This window comes from Eschscholzia californica, unplaced genomic scaffold (genome assembly GCF_041429995.1).
Source record: "Eschscholzia californica isolate CP2 unplaced genomic scaffold, dmEscCali1.0.p SCAF_2, whole genome shotgun sequence".
Classification (NCBI taxonomy): domain Eukaryota; kingdom Viridiplantae; phylum Streptophyta; class Magnoliopsida; order Ranunculales; family Papaveraceae; genus Eschscholzia; species Eschscholzia californica.
Genome location: NW_028238309.1, coordinates 58,282,422 through 58,303,008, shown reverse-complemented (window position 1 = coordinate 58,303,008; position 20,587 = coordinate 58,282,422). Strand labels below are relative to the sequence as shown.

Genomic DNA, 20,587 nt, shown 5'->3' with positions numbered 1-20,587 from the left:
CACCGCGCCCTACGGGCGCGGTAGTTCCCTCTTGGCTAACGCCGTTGTGGTTCATTACGTCCCGGTTTTACGAGTAAAGTATTTTCGAGCATTCTCCGAGAGAGTGAAAATTTTTTTTTTTTAATGGTCGCCGGTCGGAAAATTTTCCGGCCGGCGACCAAATCGGAGAAGACAAAGAGGTGAGGTGGAGAGAGAGTGAGGTGAGGTGGAGATAGATTGAGGTGAGGTGGAGTGTTTTTTTTTATTTCCCCTTAAAATTTATTTCCCCGGAAAATCTCTAAAATTTTACATATTCCCTTTAAAATTTCACACCCCGGAAACTATTTAGCTTTCCCCAAAGCGCTAGCCCAAATTAAGCCCAAATTAATTAAACAACAAAGATGGAAAGCAGTTATATTTTTGTGCCAAATTTTTAATTTAAACATGATTTACAATTAAGGATGAAATTATTTGTAGTTCAAGGTATTCTCATTGTCTACGAAAGCTATTAATTATGGTTCTCACTTCTCAATCAATCGTTTCAGTCTTTTGGATATATATGGCTATAGTGTGGATAAGAACCCTCTTATATTTCATTCTCTCCAATTAATTATGCAAATTCATTAGTTGGGTGATTATGAAATATGTCTTTGTACCGATATGTTATGTTTTTCTTTGTTAGGAGAAACTGTAATTAAGTTTGGAATGACGAACATTCTAAAGTACATGAATATATTATGTCTCCACACTGAGAATTGAGTTGATGGTTGTTTAGTTGTAGAGTAGTTACTTTCATATATCTTATATAAGATCGAGATAACTAAAGTTGAAGTACTCGATCAACTTTAACAAGAATAAAAACCTTATTACCAAAGTATATCTCTTATGTATATGTGACATATGAGTAACTATCTACAAGTCCAAACTATGAATGACTTGATCTAGAATCCCCAGTTTATGTAATACCTGTCAAAATAATACATACAATTATGACAATTGTATTCAAATTAAGATAATTGACGCTATAATTAGATTTTGTGAGAGCGACACCACCTATAATTAGATGTGGCCCCAAATACACTAAACATCGACTTCAAAGTTTTGACACACAATAGCAAAATCATACTTCCGCAATATTTCACAAATAAGTGTAAAAAAATACCTATTACTAATTTAGGCAAAAATTAGTAAAGCTTTGGTCTTAAACAGGGCCGGCCCTGAGCCCAAAGCGAACAAAGCGTCGCTTTGGGCCCCAAAATCTGAGGGCCACATTTAGGAGGAGTTTAACTGGAGGTGCTTTTATATTTTCACTAGGTCACAACCTGTTAAAGAGAAAAAGGGCCACAATAATCGTGAGTTCGGCATATTTGGGCCCAAAACAAGGTGAGTTGATGGGGCCCACAACAAAGTAAACAAAGTCATTAATACCTTGTCGGTCTCTCATCCTCTCCTATGTTTCTTCTTTTGACTTTTTATCCTTGATTTGTTCTGTATATACAGTATCTTTAGTTTTATTATTGTTCTCACTATCATCCTCAGTAACATATCACTATTGATACTATTGTAAACATAAAATTTTATGTTACAATTTTAATACTAACAAATTCAAAGTAGTTATATACTATTAAATTAATATGACAGGGCTATTGATACAAATACAATAGTTTCATTAAGAGCACATTTTTTTTTTCAATTTGACACCATTGATTCATTGGGTTAAAAGACAGCCCATCTTAAAGATTATTTATTTATTGATAGTATCTTTTGTATATGTGGTGTTCATCTAATTCACTACCATCATTATCTCTCTCTCTCACGCTTACGTTCATCAAGTTTTTTCTTTCTTAATTGCTCAACTTTTGTGTTCGACTACCTCCCTCTCTCCCTCACACACACACAGGGGCGGACAGAAAATAGTGTTAGAGAGGGCAAAGGTGAAGTCTAATAGATAGGATCATACATAAAAAATTTGTGGGAGTCAAGTGCCCTTACCATTAATTCTTTATTAACCCAATTCTAGAGAGGGTCGTTGCCCTCTCCAACCACCCCCTAGTTCCGCCCCTGCACACACATCTAGTTGCTAGAAAAATCAGAGACCAAGATAAACAGATAGAGAGACGTTATATTCAATTTATCAGTGATGGTCGGTGATCATGTTGATGGTAGTGAAGAAGATAAAGACGAAGATAAGAAGGGACGCTTCTAACAAAAATAATTATTTTACAAGATAAGATGAAGATGAATATAAAATGAGTGGGTCTTCTTTAAAATTTTGAAATATTTCAAACAGAGAACACATAATATATTGTCAGAAATTATTTTAGAAGACATCATATGTGAAATTAAGGGTCACATTCAAAAATTTCGCTTCGGGCCACAAAAATGTCAGGACCGGGCCTGGTCTTAAACAACATGAATTGCCGTATACAGTTGTATGTTCACTTATAAATAAGTTAGGTTAATGTAACAAAATATATCATCATGGGAAATTTAAACAAGTAATATTTTTTACCAAATCATTGAAATTGATGATTCTAGATATATGCTTTTAAGCATTTCAAAAAAAAAATATGCTTTTAAGTAAAACAAGAAGTCAAATTTTGTAATTAGAACTATCAATCTCCATGAATGAGATTCATAGTAAATTGATTGAGGGTCTTGGTTTTTACTGGGGACTCACCAATCACAAAGAGATACGGCTCGTCCGTGACTTCGTCGAAAATAAACGCGCGAATCACCAAATGGACCAGTATCGTAATTTCTTCAACTTCTAGGGGTATATTCAAAAGATTATCATTAGAATAAGTAGGACTCTAGGTTACAGCTCATTTTGTCAACTACGTCTTATCTGTTTATCCAATTATCTTGATGATGTGGCAATGATTTTCAGTAGGGCCAGACACATCAGCTTCCTCTTATTATTGGATATAAATCCATGTTTGTCCTTGATAACAATTCTGCATTCTAGATGCAGAGAACAGTTGCAGTCTGATATTTTTTGGGGTTAATTCTAATTTGGATTCTAGGTTGTGACAACCGGTGAATTTGGTCCCATATTTGTCTAACATTTTAAACTGGTTGCCAAAACTATGATTATGTTCTTCAAATTGGCGTCGATGTATTTGTTTTCCTTCTACCTTTGTTTCAAAAGGTTTTTCCATCTTGTGCACTACATCATCATTGTCGAAAAGATCATTCGTAAACGGTCGACCTATCATTTTCCGACAACTATCGATTAATTTTTTTATTTCAATCTCCCTCTCTTCTTCTTCGGCCACCACCACTTAAAAAATTAAAAGTTGAAGGTCGGTCGCCAACAACTTTCTGCTGGAGAATAAGGTTAGGGTGGAGAGAAAGGCAGAGACGAAGTGGAGGAGAGATGAGATGAAATAGGAAGAGAAAAGGAAAGATGATGTATAATTAATGTGTTTACATTTTTTGGGGAGTAATTCCATTTTGGCCTCTAGAAGTATTTTTTTGAAAAATTAAAATAAGTTTGTTTATTTGGGGTCAAACCGAACTGTCGAAGACCTATGAGGTACAAAACGGCGAGTTGGTAACAAATCGGGGCCAAAGAGGAATTAACCCTTGTAATTTTGAGGGTCAAATTGGAACGATGACAAATATGAGGGCCAAATCTTTTGGTCACAAAGGGGGGGGGGGGCAAATTGAAATTGATCCTATTTCCTTTTTCTTTCTAAGTTTCAATGTTTGCAGTGAAGTAACTTGAAAGTTAGAAATCTGCAACCAAAATTCCACTTCTCGTGATCATTTCTTCCATCAGCACCCATGACCTGCTTCCTTCTCTTTATATCTCTTGTATAATTTCCTAAATTTATCGAAAAACTATGTCCTTTTATCAGTTTAATTAATTATACATTTTTAAAATTTTATAAGTATCCCCAAAGGTTCTTACTAATGCTACTATGAGATTCACCTAAGATTCTAAATTCAATATGGATCACCGCGTGTGCCAGAGCTCTCACTAGCTGACTACCTTTGTCCCTTAGATAATTGTAGTTACATATGTTCTAACCTAAGATATTCATCCCTCCATTTTGGTCATTCCCTCTGCCCTCCGCTGACGTGGCGACATAATATTTTTCTTTCCACTTAGCACGAAAAATAAGATTAAGGGTCCAAAATTACACAGACATCCAATGTTCAACATGTTAGGTTCAATCACTAAAAAAAATCCGACAATAACTCTAGTACTCTATACATCGACCACTAGAATCAGGTAAAATTGAATAATCGGATTTTACGACGACGTCTTATAGATGGGGCAATGTAACAAAAATGTACATGATATTAAAGGTCTGTAATTGTAAAAGTGAAATTTTTTTTTTAATATAGAGGAGAGAAACAAGAGTCGTGGTGTACACTCCAAAACTTATCAGCTTATCACAACACTCACTACCACTACACACTTTCTCTCTCTTTCTCTCCATCTCTTTCTGTCACTCTCCCCTCTTTGCTTTAACAGTTAACCAACGACGTGGAAATCCAATCACTAAACGGTATTTAACATCATCAATTTAAAATACACAACCCATTTTCTCTCTCTCTCTCTCTCTACCCCCATTTTCTCTCCCTATATAAACACTCACTTTCCCTCCTCATTAACACAACCTCCATCCTCCCCCATCCCCACACTCTTTTTTCTTTCTCTCTCTCTCTAAAAATGACCACCACCACCACCATTACCACCATGACAACCAAAACTTTCTCTCTCTTATGTCTAACAATCACAATACTACTTCTTTCTCTCTCTACATCAACAATATCATATCGTTCACCATTTGCTTGTAACCCAAGAGATTTAAACACAAAAAACTTACCCTTTTGTAAAATTAATCTACCAATAGAAGAAAGAGTAAGAGATTTCATCGGACGGTTGACATTACAAGAGAAGATTAGATTGTTAGTTAATAACGCGGCGGCGGTTCCACGACTCGGAATTCAAGGATATGAGTGGTGGTCGGAGGCACTTCATGGGGTGTCAAATGTGGGCCCCGGTGTTAAATTTGGTGGTCAATTTGCTGCTGCTACTAGTTTCCCTCAAGTTATCACAACCGCTTCTTCTTTCAATTCTTCTCTCTGGGAACAAATCGGACGGGTAATACAATTATTTTCATTATTTTTTTATTCATTTTCTTTAAATCATTCATAAATAAATTAGTGTTTTTTCATTAAAAGAAAATATGTGAAGCTCATTAGCTATGTTTAGCTAAGGGGTTCTCGTATTTTTCCATTTTGGAAGGAATATTTTTGTGGTAGGGTCTAAGACCTAAAGAACCTAAATTCTTTTTTAGTTTTAATTTAGATCAAGAGTCCACTTTCAAAATTTTCAAGTTCGGATCTTCTATTTTGTTTCTGAACACAACACATATATACGAAAGAAAGTTTATGTTCAGATATATGTTGATTAAAAATAAATATCATTCAAAGATTCATTATCATCACATTTACGTAACTAAATTTAAGAGTTATATTCTATTGACAGATTTAATCACGACAATATTAATGATTTAAATATACTTAGACAGGTTACTTTTTATTATTTTTAATCAAAAGAATGTGTTAAAAAGTAGAATGAGTTATCAAATTATTGGAGTCAAAATTTACTATAAAGAGCTCAAAATGATTCGAGGTTTAATCATCTAATCAGTATTTTGATTAAATATATTATTCTACAATTAATATTCAATTAAGATTATGAAGAATCCATAACATTGGGTTGTTTTCTTTTCTCATATCTTACATCATTTAATCCCAACTCTCGATTTGGACTATAAAGTAAGAATATTTTTTCATTTTTTTGGTATGAATCTACCAACCACATTCCTCCCTTTATTACGCTGATGTGGAATCTCAACAAATAATTAGATTCCGAAAATACCCTTATATTTCCCAATTCGGGTTGGCTCGTGAGTGATCTAAGTGGGACCAAGGGAAAGTGTACAGCAGTACAGGTTGAGAAAGATTTGATATTACTTGACCTAGTTTTCAGCGTAATTTAGCAAAACAATATCTGAAAATACTATAACACGCAGGTGGTGTCAGATGAAGCAAGGGCAATGTACAACGGAGGAGTAGCTGGACTGACGTACTGGAGCCCAAACGTGAACATATTACGTGACCCAAGGTGGGGCAGAGGACAGGAGACTCCCGGTGAAGATCCAGTTATTGCCGGTAAATATGCAGCTAGTTATGTCAGGGGGTTACAGGGAACAGACGGTAACAGGTTGAAAGTAGCTGCTTGTTGTAAACATTATACAGCATATGACCTTGATAATTGGAATGGTGTTGATCGATTTCATTTCAATGCCAAGGTATGAATTTATTCCTCTTATTTCAATCTATACATTTTGTGTGAAAATTGTGGACAACAGGTCTATACGTATCTCATGTTAGAAGGTTGTATGCGCAGATGACACATCCTGTCTCGATATATAACAATATAACAATGATCAAAACTATGACTAGTAAATAACAACTGTTATCACAGAAAGTCGGTTTATCTACTTATGTAAGCTTTTCATGTAAAAATTAGGTATGAGAAGTTTATACACAATGAGTTAGATCTCTCTCGATATACTTACGGAGTACAGAAGATATAGATAGCTATTGTAGTTAGACCTTAGACGTATCATACGAAGTTACTATTTGCAGACCTCTCACGTGAAAGGTATATCTGTCTGGAACCGGTGGGGTCGTTGCTTATATACTTTTTCTTTTTGGGTTGAAAACTGGCCATATACTTGGAAGGTGTAAACATATGTCTTTGGTGAGATGTATAAGGGTAAAGTCATTTTAAGAAGTTCTGCAAACTAGTCTATGGTTATTATGTATTTTTCCTAAAATTAGACCACTTGCTGAAACTTTAATGGTTTAGGGGGGCCACTTATGTTCTATGGTATTTAATGGGCTTTGGTGGGCTCCATTAATCCACTTAAAATAGTTCTGTCATGATCAATCATATCTTGAAGTAGAAAAAAATATTTCTCTTATTTCACAACTTAATCTTTTGATAGGTATAGTTTTGGCTTTTTTAAGTTTGGTTCTTTCCTTCCCAAAAAAACACTCTATTATACCATATAGACATCCTATCATTCTAGGGTTTTAGAACTCTATTTGGTTATTCCAACCCATTTGATTTAGGGTGGTGGTGATCATGTCCTAATCACTTTAATGGTTGATTCTTGCTTATATCTTCATGATAATGATTTTTAGAAGAAATATTAATTGCAAATGCTAGTTTTTGGTTTAATGATTACTTTGGCAAATTGGCTTACCATGATCAAATATAGTCCTTACACAAAACATATTACGTATTCTGATATTTGTTATACATTATCATATTTTGTAGGTCGTACAGTCACGATGTTCACTTTCTAAGAAAATAAATCAAATTGTTCTAAACAATTCTTATGAGTGATTGAACAACTGCAAATTTTTGGAATTTCCTTGATTATCTGAATTTTTTCGAGATTGTTTCGTTTTCATGTTCAACCCATATTTACTTGCATAAGTAAATATTTTTTAGTTTATATCACGGTCAACTTTACATATGCATTTGTTTTCATAAGATTCTTATACTATTAGTGTCATTTGGCCCTGTCTAAATTGACTCGATAGTCGATACATAGTATCTAATTAGAAATATTAACTTTATTATCTTCGATTAAACTATTAATGAATAAAAGCTTCAAGATCCATATTAATGGTTAGGAAGAGATCTCTGCATTGATAAGATGCAACTTGCAAATTTGCAGTGCATATATATATATATATATATATATATATATATATTATTGCTTTTACATACAAATCTAGTTAAACTATTATACTTTTCACTCATATCTTGTCTGCCATTTGACATTCTACCTTTCTTCTTCAAGACAAAAACTAGAAAACACTTCACACCCTTCTCTTCATTGTTTTTGGATAATATTCTTTTTGGTCTTTTCCATGGCCCACCTTAATTTTTTATTTCCTTTACTTGTTATATCTTCAAGTTGTTGAAGTATGAGGGCCCAATATTTAAGATTAGTTTGGGTTCAAAAGATTCCTCTCTTTAAGTATGTATATGTGAGTTATTGAATTTGTTCATACTTTATGGCCAGCAATTGACTACCTAACTAATTTTTTTATAATTATAGAGGATTAGTGTAAATATTTCGTAATCAAACTATTAATTGTAGTCTATTTGACTCAGATTTACCATAGAAACACCATAAGTTTAATTTTTAACATACCGAAGATACCCTTTGATAGGAGTAATTGTAATTCATTGCGCGTACGCAGGTAAGCAAACAAGACTTGGAGGATACATTCAACATACCATTTAGGGCATGTGTAGAGGAAGGGAATGTGGCTAGTGTAATGTGTTCTTACAATCAAGTCAATGGCATTCCAACCTGCGCTGACCCAAATCTTCTACGTAACACAATTAGAGGAGAATGGAAACTTAACGGGTAAGACCACGAAATTGCTAGATTTCTTAAACTAGACTTGAAGATTTATGGTTTTCTAGAAATCAATACTAATCTTTTTTATAAAACATTTGATCTTTTAAGAATGATTTTCTTGAGAACCAAAAATATTGGTAGTGAATTATATGAGATTTACTAGTTTCTTGGGTGCTCTTTACAGTTATATCGTTTCAGACTGTGACTCTGTTGGTGTTTTTTACGACAACCAACATTACACTTCTACACCAGAAGAAGCTGCCGCTGATGCAATCAAAGCTGGTAATTTAAAAAAAATTAGTAAAATTTTTATAGTATTTTTTTCGTAGTGAAACTTTGTGAACTTCCAAGCTAGATGAACTATTTAACACTGGCTAGAAATGCTCACCTCATATGCATAAAAGCATGGGGAAGTGGGAGGTGGTCCAAGGTGGGCTTAAACCCTAACTCACAAGAGTAATGTTTAATGTGTATTTTGGTCTTTCAAATGCAGGTCTTGATTTAGATTGTGGGCCCTTCCTAGCAGTTCATACTGAGTCTGCCATTAGAGGAGGGAGACTGAGTGAGTTGGATGTAAACAATGCATTAGTTAATACTGTCAGAGTACAAATGAGGCTTGGGATGTTTGATGGTGAGCCATCCCAGCAACCTTATGGACATTTAGGTCCAAGAACCGTGTGCGACCCGGCCCACAACCAGCTTGCTCTCGAGGCCGCCCGTCAAGGTATTGTCTTATTGAAGAACAGTGGCCCATCACTACCGTTATCGATCTTTCGCCACCGAACAGTTGCCGTTATTGGGCCCAATTCCGATGTTACCGTTACCATGATCGGAAATTATGCGGGTAAGTGGAACCAACTTTTCTTATTCTAAATTTCATCAAATAGGTTTGGATTGTGGGTAGTTCAATAAACATACCAATTTGTGCTGGTTTAGGTATTGCTTGTGGATATACTACTCCTGTACAAGGAATAGCAAGATATGTTAAAACTATTCACGAACCGGGCTGTGCGGACGTAGCTTGCAGTGGAAACCAATTATTCGGTGCAGCAGAGAACGCTGCCCGTCAAGCAGATGCAACTGTTCTAGTAATGGGTCTCGATCAATCGATTGAGGCAGAATTCAGGGATAGAGTAGACTTGTTTCTCCCTGGACGCCAACAAGAGTTGATTTCTAGGGTAGCCATGGCTTCCAAGGGTCCAACCATATTGGTTCTAATGTCTGGTGGCCCTCTCGATATTACATTTGCTAAGAATGATCCACGAATCGCTGGGATCTTCTGGGCTGGGTACCCTGGTCAAGCTGGAGGGACAGCCATCGCTGATGTCATTTTCGGACAAACTAACCCAGGTACGACAATATGACAATTTTACTTAAAAGACTTCTTATTTACTAAAGTTTGAGCTCGGCGTCGAGAGAGGTTCATGCACTCGGAAACAAAGACCTGTCCACATAATAACATGTAGGCCTGGGCTTCTTAGGAGCTATATCGACTTGGACTCGATTTGTCTGATAATAACACACTTTTTCTTTTATTTTAGGAGGCAAGCTTCCAATGACATGGTACCCACAAGATTACCTAGCAAAGGCACCAATGACTACTATGGGCCTCCGGGCTGATCCAGCTCGTGGTTATCCAGGAAGGACTTACAGGTTCTACAAAGGCCCAGTAGTGTACCCATTTGGGCATGGAATGAGCTACACCACATTTGTTCACACCATTGCAAAAGCTCCAACAACTCTTGCAGTAGCCTTAGGGGGTGGTCACCATGGTAAAAATACAACCATGGTAAATGATGCAGTGAAAGTTACACATGCGAAGTGCAATGGTCTTTCGGTCGGATTACACATAAACGTTAAAAACACTGGTTCTAGAGATGGTTTCCACACGATACTTGTCTTCTCGACTCCACCAGCTGGGCATTTAAGCCCTCACAAGCAGTTAGTAGCTTTCGAGAGAGTTCATGTATCAGCTAAATCTCAACAACAAGTTAGGATAGGAATACATGTTTGCAAATACCTCAGTATAGTCGATAAATATGGTATCAGACGAATACCCATGGGTGAACATAATCTTCATATCGGTGATATCAAGCATACTGTTTCCCTTCATGCCGCGACACTGGGAGAGCTCAAATCATAGACGAAATAAAAATTTGGGTAAGGACGGGTATACCCATGAACCCTTTACAGAATGCCGTTTATGTCCTTGCCTTTTAGGACTAAAAATTAGTCATTATTGAATTGGAAAGAAGAGGAGAAGGGCACGCAAGGTCTTTTCTCTGTCTCCATTTTTTAGTATTTCTTATAGATATTGAAACTGGCATAACTAGCCAGTTAGTAATTTACCCAAATATTGTTATTTGCAAAGTTGGAAAATTAATCATTTTCCTATTGATTCATATATATTGTATTAAGCTCTGAAAAAGATTAGGAGCATGGAATTTTATTGTTAAACTTGGCTTGAATAAATTGGTTAAATTCTAAAAAGTTATTAAAAGAAGTCATTTCTATCTTATTTTACATTCGTCCTTTAAATTGTTCAATTAAATTATGAAAACCATATTATAAGAAAGAAGCAGCCTATCCTTAATTACTAGCTCAGCAAATGTCTCTCACACTTAAATGTCTTCAATCAATAACGATGAGAAGTAAAAAAAAAAAATCGGACAAACAAACATCAAAATAGCCTCAACTCTTTTTCCACGGAATATAACATAAGTCATTCCAAGAAGAAAAGTACACCACTCCGTTTAAAAACAAACCGAAGTCAAATTTGTATTGAACTACTTTATCTCCAAGCTGTAAATAAACTTAAAACAAAAGCATTCAACCGACCCAACATCGGGGGCTAGGGTGCACAAAACAATTGCAACAGTAGAAACAAATGCATCAAACCGACCCAATATCCGAAGAAATAAGATAATTAATCCAATGCCCCAATGAGATCTCATTAAAAGAGAGATTAGGGTATGATCTTCATATCCCTAAACCTCTTTACCAATACTGGGATACTCTTAAGCGTGTCCCCGTATCCAAAGAACCCAAACTCTTTACTCTTATTCATACTACACACGTGCTGAAATTCAAAATGTAAAACCTTATTAAGACCATGAAAGTCAGAAATCTTCTCCAATTCGATCTGAGAAAGCTGATTCTCTTCAACAATGGCTTCCCACACTTCCCCTTTGCTCCTCATCTCATTAGACCAAGCATCCACCCACTCATATTCCTCATCTACTACATCCAACGGTCCTAAAGGCTCCACATCGAACACCTCACCAAGTACTTTCCACAAACTCTTCCAAGTAAAAACGTCCCCGTTTGTGCAATTAAATTCTTGGTTCTTTGCCGTGTCCGACACCGCTGCCCATATCTGTTGTTCTGCGAGTACCCGTGTATCCGTCACATCACAAAAATTCTCCCACGTGTATTGAGTACCGGGATACCTGAAAGGCGAACCCTCGTGCTTGCATATTGTAGCGTAAATTGCTAATGTGAGGAGGGTGTTATAAGCAGTTCCCGGGGATTGACCTATGAGGACAGACGATCGGTGAATCGACCAGGATAATGATGGAGAAGCGTAAGACAACAAAGTATCTTCAAGATCGTAATAGAAGTTTTCAAACGGTAACCGATCCATATCTTCACGAAACGGCATCTCAGGGTTGGGAAGCCTACTACCATCAGTCGAATCGAAAACTGGGTCCCTATAGAATTTAATATCGGTTTGGAGAGCAATATGTTTAAGTTTCGAAGAAGCAGGATTTGAAGTCAAGACGTTAACGACATTAGTCAAGATAATGGAATTTATCATTCCGTTACTTTCTTCGTCACTTCGGGCATGAATTGATTGCAAAAAGAGATGGGTGATTTCATGAGCTACAGGAGTTAAATGAAGATTTGTTTCTTCGGATTCTGAGCCGTCAAAGCAGAGGTAATGGTCGACTAGAGACGGAGGGAACCAAGATGGCATGGGACTATGAGACAAGCCATAGACAATCCATGGGCCACCGAGAGCGTTGGGCTTCTTGAGAGCTTCGGCTAGGTCTAGACCGGCCGTCCCGGTTACACCAACAACTAATGCTACATTTTGTTGTACTTCCTCCATATCTAAAGTCTTAAATTGCTAATAGTTGATTTTTCATTTCTTCTCCATTTCTATTGTATTTATAGGATGAAGTATGGAAAGTTCCTTAATGGTCAGTGGTCAAAGTTGCCAACCAACCCACATGGATGACAAGCTTGATAAGTTTTTTTTTTATGAGAGAGCTTGATAAGGTTTACCAACCCTTCTCTCTTCACCCTTTTCATTATTATGGGAATCCAAGAAAGGTCAAAAAGATAAAGAACAACAAGTGGGCAAATGGCCATTTAGTTATAAGGTTCCTGCCAAGTACTAAATTGCTAATAGAGTTACATTCATAATTTAGACTCTCTTTAATTGTCAATGGAGATGTTAATTTTTCTTCTTGAATTTTAACTATAGTTCGATGAACAAAATTAAAGTCTAGTAGAACACTTTATGTATCAATAACATAAATATGTTAGCGTTTATTTTGCCTCTTATCGATTTTGCATTAGATAAAATTGTAGAGGACAAATAATTTATGATACAATCACCCGCTCGATCATATGTTGATGTAACCTTCGAAAAAATAATACTTTCCTTAGGAAAGTCGTTACAGTTTCTTTCTCAATGACGCGTTTCAAAGTCATAATACTTTTATGGTCCAGAAAAGGCAGCATCGTAAGCATCTAGACAACGGAAAAACAATAAAAAAAAAAAAACTATAGAAAATGAGATAGATAAATAAATAATTGCCAAGTGGACTAAACAAATAAAAATATATGTGCAGGTAGGAATTAAAATAGCAGCCGAGAAGAGTGAAAAGAACAAAAATGAATTAATAAACATAACAAAGTGGATAGGCACTAGAAAAAAATACTGGAGGAAGAAAAGGGAAAGAACAAATTACTAGTAGCGAGACAAAATTACAGAAAATTGGGGCGAAAGTTGAGGGATAATTCTACAAAGTGCTATAGGTGTACCTTTCATCGCACTCCTTCTAAATTTGCCTTTGAAGGAAGCGCTAATAAAACATTGAGAAGACGTCTTTAAAATTACTGTTGAGATTAATGTGAATATCAATTACATATCCTATTACAGATTGTTTTAAACAGTCTCTAATAGGGCGTGTACGTACATACATGTATGGTTCGAGTTTTCACCTCAGGTGCCAGTGAATTGCAGCCCAACATTTTCTGCAAACTCGGCTAAGCATTATAGTGTAGCGAGGCTTCTAATGGAACAAACTTTGACATTTGGAGGTTCAGAGCGAGCTAGGAAAATGTGGCTCCACAAGTCATAAGATGTGGATATGCACAAAAATTGTAAGTCCCATTAATGTTCATTCCATCTATAAAGGACAATGATACATACTTTTTTTTGTTGAAAGAGACAGAGACACATACTATTGGATCCGTCTTTCTGAGGTTCAAGATGAGCACTCTAACTGCCACCACTAAGACATCTTGGCCCCTCGAAGTCATATAAAGATCTTTAAGGTCATCCTAGGTGGTATGAAAGTGAAAAGTCCATCTTTTCAAACTCTATTTATTACCTTAATTACATGGGACAAATCTTGATGATAAACATCAATCAATAAACATAAACAAGAAGAAGATCAACTATAGTGGAAAACCAAAACTAACTATTACAAATAAAAAAGTGAAAATTACATAAAATTTACACTCTATGTGACCACTAATCCTTATCTATTATGTGAATTGACTACATTATATTATATTGTTATGGAATGATGTTCGTATCCCTCAACCTCTTTACCCACATCGGGATACTCTTAAGCGTGTCCGCGTACCCAAAGTAATAGTCATAGTGTTAATGGAGTGTAAGAGAAGTGTAAGGAGAGTGTGTGTTAATGGAGTGTAAGAGAAGTGTAAGGAGAGTGTTAGCTTTAACCTTTCTTATTATTGTGTTGTAGTTTAATATAGTGTGGCCTGTCACACTATAACCTAAGCTCCTAACAACCTAACCACCCATAACAAACTCTCAACAGACTCTCAACTAACTCCTATATATATTTGTAAACTCTCAATTCTAAATACAAGTTTTCATTTCGTCTAATATGGTATCAGAGCTAATTCCGCTTTCTCTCTCTAGATTCTTTATCACCATCAACTTCGTCTTCATCTTCTAATCTCTTTTCTTCTGTTATAATCAACAAGTTTGGTGTTAAATCACAAGGTGTTCGACGAAATTCCTCAGAAAGGAAAGCTGTTTCAATCTTCGTCTTCTTCCTACTCGACTGTAATTTTTCTCTCTCTCTAAAATTTCTTTCTATCTCTGCTAGATTTCAATCATTTTAATGGAGTATCCAAAGATCACAACTGTTAGTGTTAGTTCAATGGCAAATGCTATCCCTATAAAACTCCAAGGTGATAATTACATAACCTGGAAATCATTACTTTTGCCTATATTCAAGAAATATAAAGTTCTTGACATAATTGAAGGTACGAGACCTTGTCCTTCTAAATTTCTGGTTAATGATGATGAATCATCCGATACTATAAGTCAATCGTATATTGATTGGCAAGAAGAAGATCAATCACTACTTATTTGGCTTAATTCTACTCTTTCTGAATCTGTCATTCCTTATGTAATTGGAGTAAATTCTGCAAGAGATCTATGGTTAACTCTTGAAGAAAATTTTTCTTCATCTTCAACTGCTCATGTTCTTCAATTACAGAACAAGCTTCGAGAAATCTCAAAAGGAAACTTATCAATTAGTGAATATCTTGGATCAATCAAGAAAATCACAGATAATCTTGCTGCAGCTGGATCTCCTGCTTCTAAAAATGAAATAATCATCACTATGCTTCGAGGACTTCCTTCTGATTATGATGCATTTGCTGCTGCAATCAGAGTTCGAATTCCACCAGTGACTATTCATGAATTACACAATCTCTTAGTTAATGAAGAGATTACTTTGACAGATAAAATAAAACAATCTTCAGATCAGATAAATCAGGCCTTTCTTACTTCTTCTTCTTCTTCTAATATGAATGTTACATATGGTCATCATCCACAAAGAGGTAAACAATTTCATGATAACAAGAAATCTCAAGGAAGAGGAGGAGGTCGATATAATCAAAACTATTATAATTCAGCCAAGTCAACTCAACCTAATCAACATGGTGGAAATTCAGCCAATTCAACCAATTCATCCAGTTCTTTCTCTGATAAGCCTCCTCCTAGATGTCAAATCTGCAACGAACTTGGTCATGTTGCTTATGAGTGCTATCACAGAATGAATTTTGCTATTCAAGGAAGGAATCCTCCTCGAAATCTCTCTGCTATGCTTGCATCAGCTAACATCAATGGTTTCAATCCCTGGTTTGCTGACACAGGAGCTTCTAATCACATTACTCCTGACTTATCCAATATAGCCTCAACCTCAGCTTATCATGGCAATGCCACTGTGAACACAGCAAGTGGTCAAGGTATGTATATATCTCATATAGGTAGTTCTAATGTTCAAGTTAATAAGCATAATTTCACTTTAAAAGGAATTTTACATGTTCCTAAAGCTTCACACAACCTTCTTTCAATTCACAAATTTACCAAGGATAATAAATGTTCAGTTACATTTGATCCTGATAAATTTGTTGTGAAGGAGCTTGTATCTCAGAGGATGCTTTTCCAAGGACCAGCTGAGAATGGGTTATATCCAATGCCTCTTCATGTTTCTTCTTCTTCATCTGCTACAGCATTACTTACTACTGCTACTACACCTATCATGTGGCACAAGAGGCTTGGTCACCCTTCTTTTCAATCTCTTCAAAAGCTCAAACAAATTTTACCCTTTTCTGTCTCTTGTAATAAACCCATCTTCTGTGAAGAATGCCAACTAGGAAGAAGCAAGAAGCTTCCTTTTTCCATCTCTCAAACTCAGACTACCAGACCCTTTGAGCTACTTCATTTGGATATTTGGGGTCCAACAAATGAACCTGCTATATCTGGCTCAAAGTATTATGTCAACATTATAGATGATTGGAGCAAGTACTGTTGGGTGTTTTTGCTTTCTAATAAATCAGACTTTAGACATGTGTTTACTCAATTTGTTGCTAGAATTGAAAATCACTTTCAATGTCATATTGATACTATTAGAACTGATAATGGAGGAGAATTTCTTCATAAAGAACTATTATCTTTTCTTTCTTCTCATGGAATTAGACATCAAACCACTTGTCCTCACACACCTGAACAGAATGGTGTTGCTGAGTCCAAGCATAAACACCTCATTGATATCACTAGAACACTTTTACTTCAAGCTTCTCTTCCTTTTTCATTTTGGAATGAGGCTCTTCTTACTGCTAATTTCTTGATTAATAGACTCCCAACTAAGTCCATAAACTTTCTGAGTCCTCTTGAAAAACTTTACAATGTTCCACCTGATTATAACATGCTGAGAGCCTTTGGATGTGCTTGTTACCCATGGTTAAAGCCATATACCTCTCATAAGCTTGAACCCAGAAGCATTAAGTGTGTCTTTATAGGCTACTGTCCTCAACAAAAAGGGTATAAGTGCTTGGATCCAAGGACAAATAGAATTTATACCTCTAGACATGTAGTTTTTGATGAGTCTTCTTATCCACTTATCTCTGGTGCTTCTTCAAATTCTCCAAGTACACCTACTGTTCAAATTAAGCCTTCTGCACCTATTGATATACCTATAGAGCATGTTACTCTACCTATACCTGAGACACCTATTGAACAGCCTACACCTGAAATTCCTACTGAAGTTCATATTGAACACAGTGATATACCCACATCTGCACTACCTACTGAAGTTCATATTGAACATAGTGATATACCCACATCTGAAGTACCTAATGAAGCTCATATTGAGAATAGTGATATATCTACATCTGAATTACCTACTGGTTCTAGTTCTCAAAATGATTCAAGTGTTCCTTTATCTACAAATACTCATCCTATGATTACAAGATCTAAAGTTGGTATTTACAAACCTAGAGTTCTTCAGGCTACAAAATATCCAATACCTCAAGCTCTATTAGCATCATCTATCCCAGACACTCCATCTTGTTTTACTCAAGCAAATAAGGTTCCTCATTAGAGAAATGCTATGAAAGAGGAGTATGATGCTCTACAAAGAGCAGGTACTTGGACTCTAGTGCCTCCTCATCCTTCTCAAAATTTGGTTGGATGTAAATGGGTATTTAAAATCAAACAACATGCAGATGGTTCTATAGAGAGATACAAAGCTAGACTTGTAGCTAAGGGTTTTCACCAAAAGGAAGGTGTTGACTTCTCTGAGACTTTTAGTCCAGTAGCAAAACCAACTACAATTAGAGTGGTACTTTCTCTTGCTGTTCAGTATAATTGGTCTATAAGACAACTTGATGTAAGTAATGCTTTCCTTCATGGACAGCTTAAAGAAGAAGTGTATATGGTGCAACCATCTGGATTTCAGGATTATCTTAATCCTAATTATGTGTGTAAGCTACATAAGTCTCTATATGGCCTCAAACAGGCTCCAAGAGCATGGTATGAAGCTCTAATAGATGCCCTGTTAGGTCTTGGGTTTACTTCATCCATGTCAGATTCTTCTCTATTCATAAGCTATGTTCAAGGAGTACGGTTAAACATATTCTAAAACTTAGAGATAGTACGGTTTTGGTTTTGATTTTGGTTTTATGATTTTGGTGATAAAATACTAAAGTACTAACACAAATAAAATAAATGAACTCAAATTGGGGAGAAGTCTAGGATTTTGGAATCCACTCTATAAAATCACTTTTTGGAACAAATACTTAAAATGATTAATTCTCTTTTCCTATAACTCAGAATTTCGGTTAATGAACTAACCTAATTCCGGGGGATGTTTTTGTTAAAACCGATAAATCATAACAATGTAATTGTATTTATTTTGAAAAACAAACCTCTAAACTATTATCTATCAAGTGATAAGTATACACCATCAAAGGATTTAACCTAAGCATGATGTATCAAACCTAAAAGTATAGATAATGAATAGAAAAGCTATTTAACAAACTAAAACAAAGTAAACCATGAAGCGTAATAAAGAATAATCAATCAAAGATATATCTCTAAAAGATCAAAAATGAGTTTCATCGTAAAATCCTAGATTAGAGATTTAGCTATTCATGATCAAAACAAATATGACAAATAAGAGAAGAAAGAGAAGAACAACTAAACTTCTTTTTGCTGATTTCCTGTCTGGCAGCCAAACGCTTCTCTGGAGAAAATAATTTTCCAGCGTCAATGGAAAATGATTTTCCAGCAACACTTCTTGACCAAACGCGGTCTTCTTCTCCAACAGAATATCTCTCTCTACTGTTTATTTCAATCTAGAGATTCAAAACTTTGAATATTCACATTACTCAACTCCCTGTCTCTCTCACAAAGAAGAAAATTGAATAATTGAAGATGAGTAATTATATTAAATGAATAATTATAAAACAATCATCTTTCTCTACAAATTACTTTCACTCTCTGTTTCTGTCTCACTTTCTCTCACCCTCTGTTTTTATTATTTCTCTCACAAAAATATAGAAAGCAGTAGAAGATCATGGTGATTCAGATATATCTCTCTTAATTTCAGTCTATTTTCTCTCAATCTCTATTCTGTTTTCTTTCTCTCACTAAAATAAAAACAGAAGAAGGAAATGAAGATGATGATGATGGTAATAACTCTCTGTTTTCCTTCTCTTTCTTTCTCTGATTTTTCTAATTTAGTTGAGCTTTTTGACCCCCAAAGATGAGATGAAAATTGATGATGCCCTATCTCTCCTGTTTATACCCGAGAAGAATATCCTTCCCTCTCTGTTTCCTTCTTTTACCTCAAAAACTCTCTTTGAATATCTTAGTAAAAAGATGAGAAGAACTTCCCAAAAATCGAGAGATCTCTCTCTCTTACCATCTCTGTAGAAATCTATAGTTGTCTCTCCATCACATTTCATTCTTTAGAATTATCTCTTTCCTTTCTCAAGAGTTGGAAATATCTTCAATAATTTCCAGCTTTCCATATTCAATGAATCTCCAGCCATTTGAAATCTTCTAAATCCATCTCCTAAAGATAGAGCTGCCACCAATAGAAATCGAATCCAATCTTCATCAATCTCTTGTCATTCCTCCTATGTTTAAAATAAATCCTCTCAATCCATTTCTATCTCTCGAGATTTTTGTTCATGACAGAAAGAAAGAAAACTTTGTCTGTTAATGGCAAAGTATCTTTCCCTCTATAGTTTTCAAGAAGAAGAAGAAAAATAAGTATTAAGTAAGAAATCCTTCCCAAATAATACCAATGATATGGTATCCATTTAGAAAGATTAAGGAAATCCCAAAATCTCCATAATAGTTGATAGAGACGAGAGAAAGATGAGGGAAGAATCTTGCTGTTTCAAATCTTCAATTAAGTGAAGCTGCTACGGTACATCTCCGGACAGATTAATAGGTTGCAACGTGCTTTAGAGATGATGACGTGTGTGCAAGGGTAGCATCCACCGTTTGATCGTCTATTGCATATATGGGGGTATTGTACTTTCCTTTCTTGCGTCACATGGAATCACCCATGTGGAAGCGCTCCCAAATATGACCCACGCTGCCCAATAGTCTACCGAATTTCACCATGAACGTTGGACTGTCCGCCACGTGTCTCTGAAGATCAATATTGACTTGATTTTGACTTAAACTTTGACCGGTTCTAGTTTGTTCATCCGGACTCCAATTCGACTTCCGTTTTCACCCACGACCTCGTCTTGGACTCTACTTTTTACCCGATCCTCAACATTGGTTAAAATACCAGAATCTCCAAATGACCAAACTACCCTTTTGTGCGTCTTTCTCTCGATTTTATCTGTTTTCGGGCTCAACTCTTTAGAAAACACCTGAGTAAGAGAAACAAGCAAATCATCAGAGTAACCGCTCGAAATTGACTAACTAGCCCGAGTTAAGAGATTCAGATGGGACATTTTCATGTCTCATCATTAGGAGCCAAGCCTTGTTCTACTCCTGCAATGGTTGGTTCTAGATTATTGCCTAATGACAGTCCTCTTTTATCTGATCC

At 35.7% G+C, this 20,587-nt stretch overlaps 1 protein-coding gene and 1 pseudogene across 1 annotated transcript; one reads left to right on the top strand and one right to left on the bottom strand.

Annotated features, from left to right (window-relative positions):
• The first annotated feature begins 2,935 nt into the window (after positions 1–2,935).
• On the top strand, positions 2,936–10,953 carry BXL2 (beta-xylosidase 2). The gene is made up of 7 exons (XM_086661445.1): positions 2,936–5,098; positions 6,036–6,314; positions 8,290–8,459; positions 8,638–8,735; positions 8,947–9,297; positions 9,390–9,803; positions 9,995–10,953. Exons 1-7 carry the CDS (start codon positions 4,664–4,666, stop codon positions 10,594–10,596), a joined length of 2,349 nt encoding a protein of 782 aa, XP_086517571.1. The 5' UTR covers positions 2,936–4,663; the 3' UTR covers positions 10,597–10,953.
• A 465-nt stretch (positions 10,954–11,418) lies between these two features.
• Positions 11,419–12,564, bottom strand: LOC147559555 (3-oxo-Delta(4,5)-steroid 5-beta-reductase pseudogene; annotated as a pseudogene).
• Positions 12,565–20,587: the final 8,023 nt, after the last annotated feature.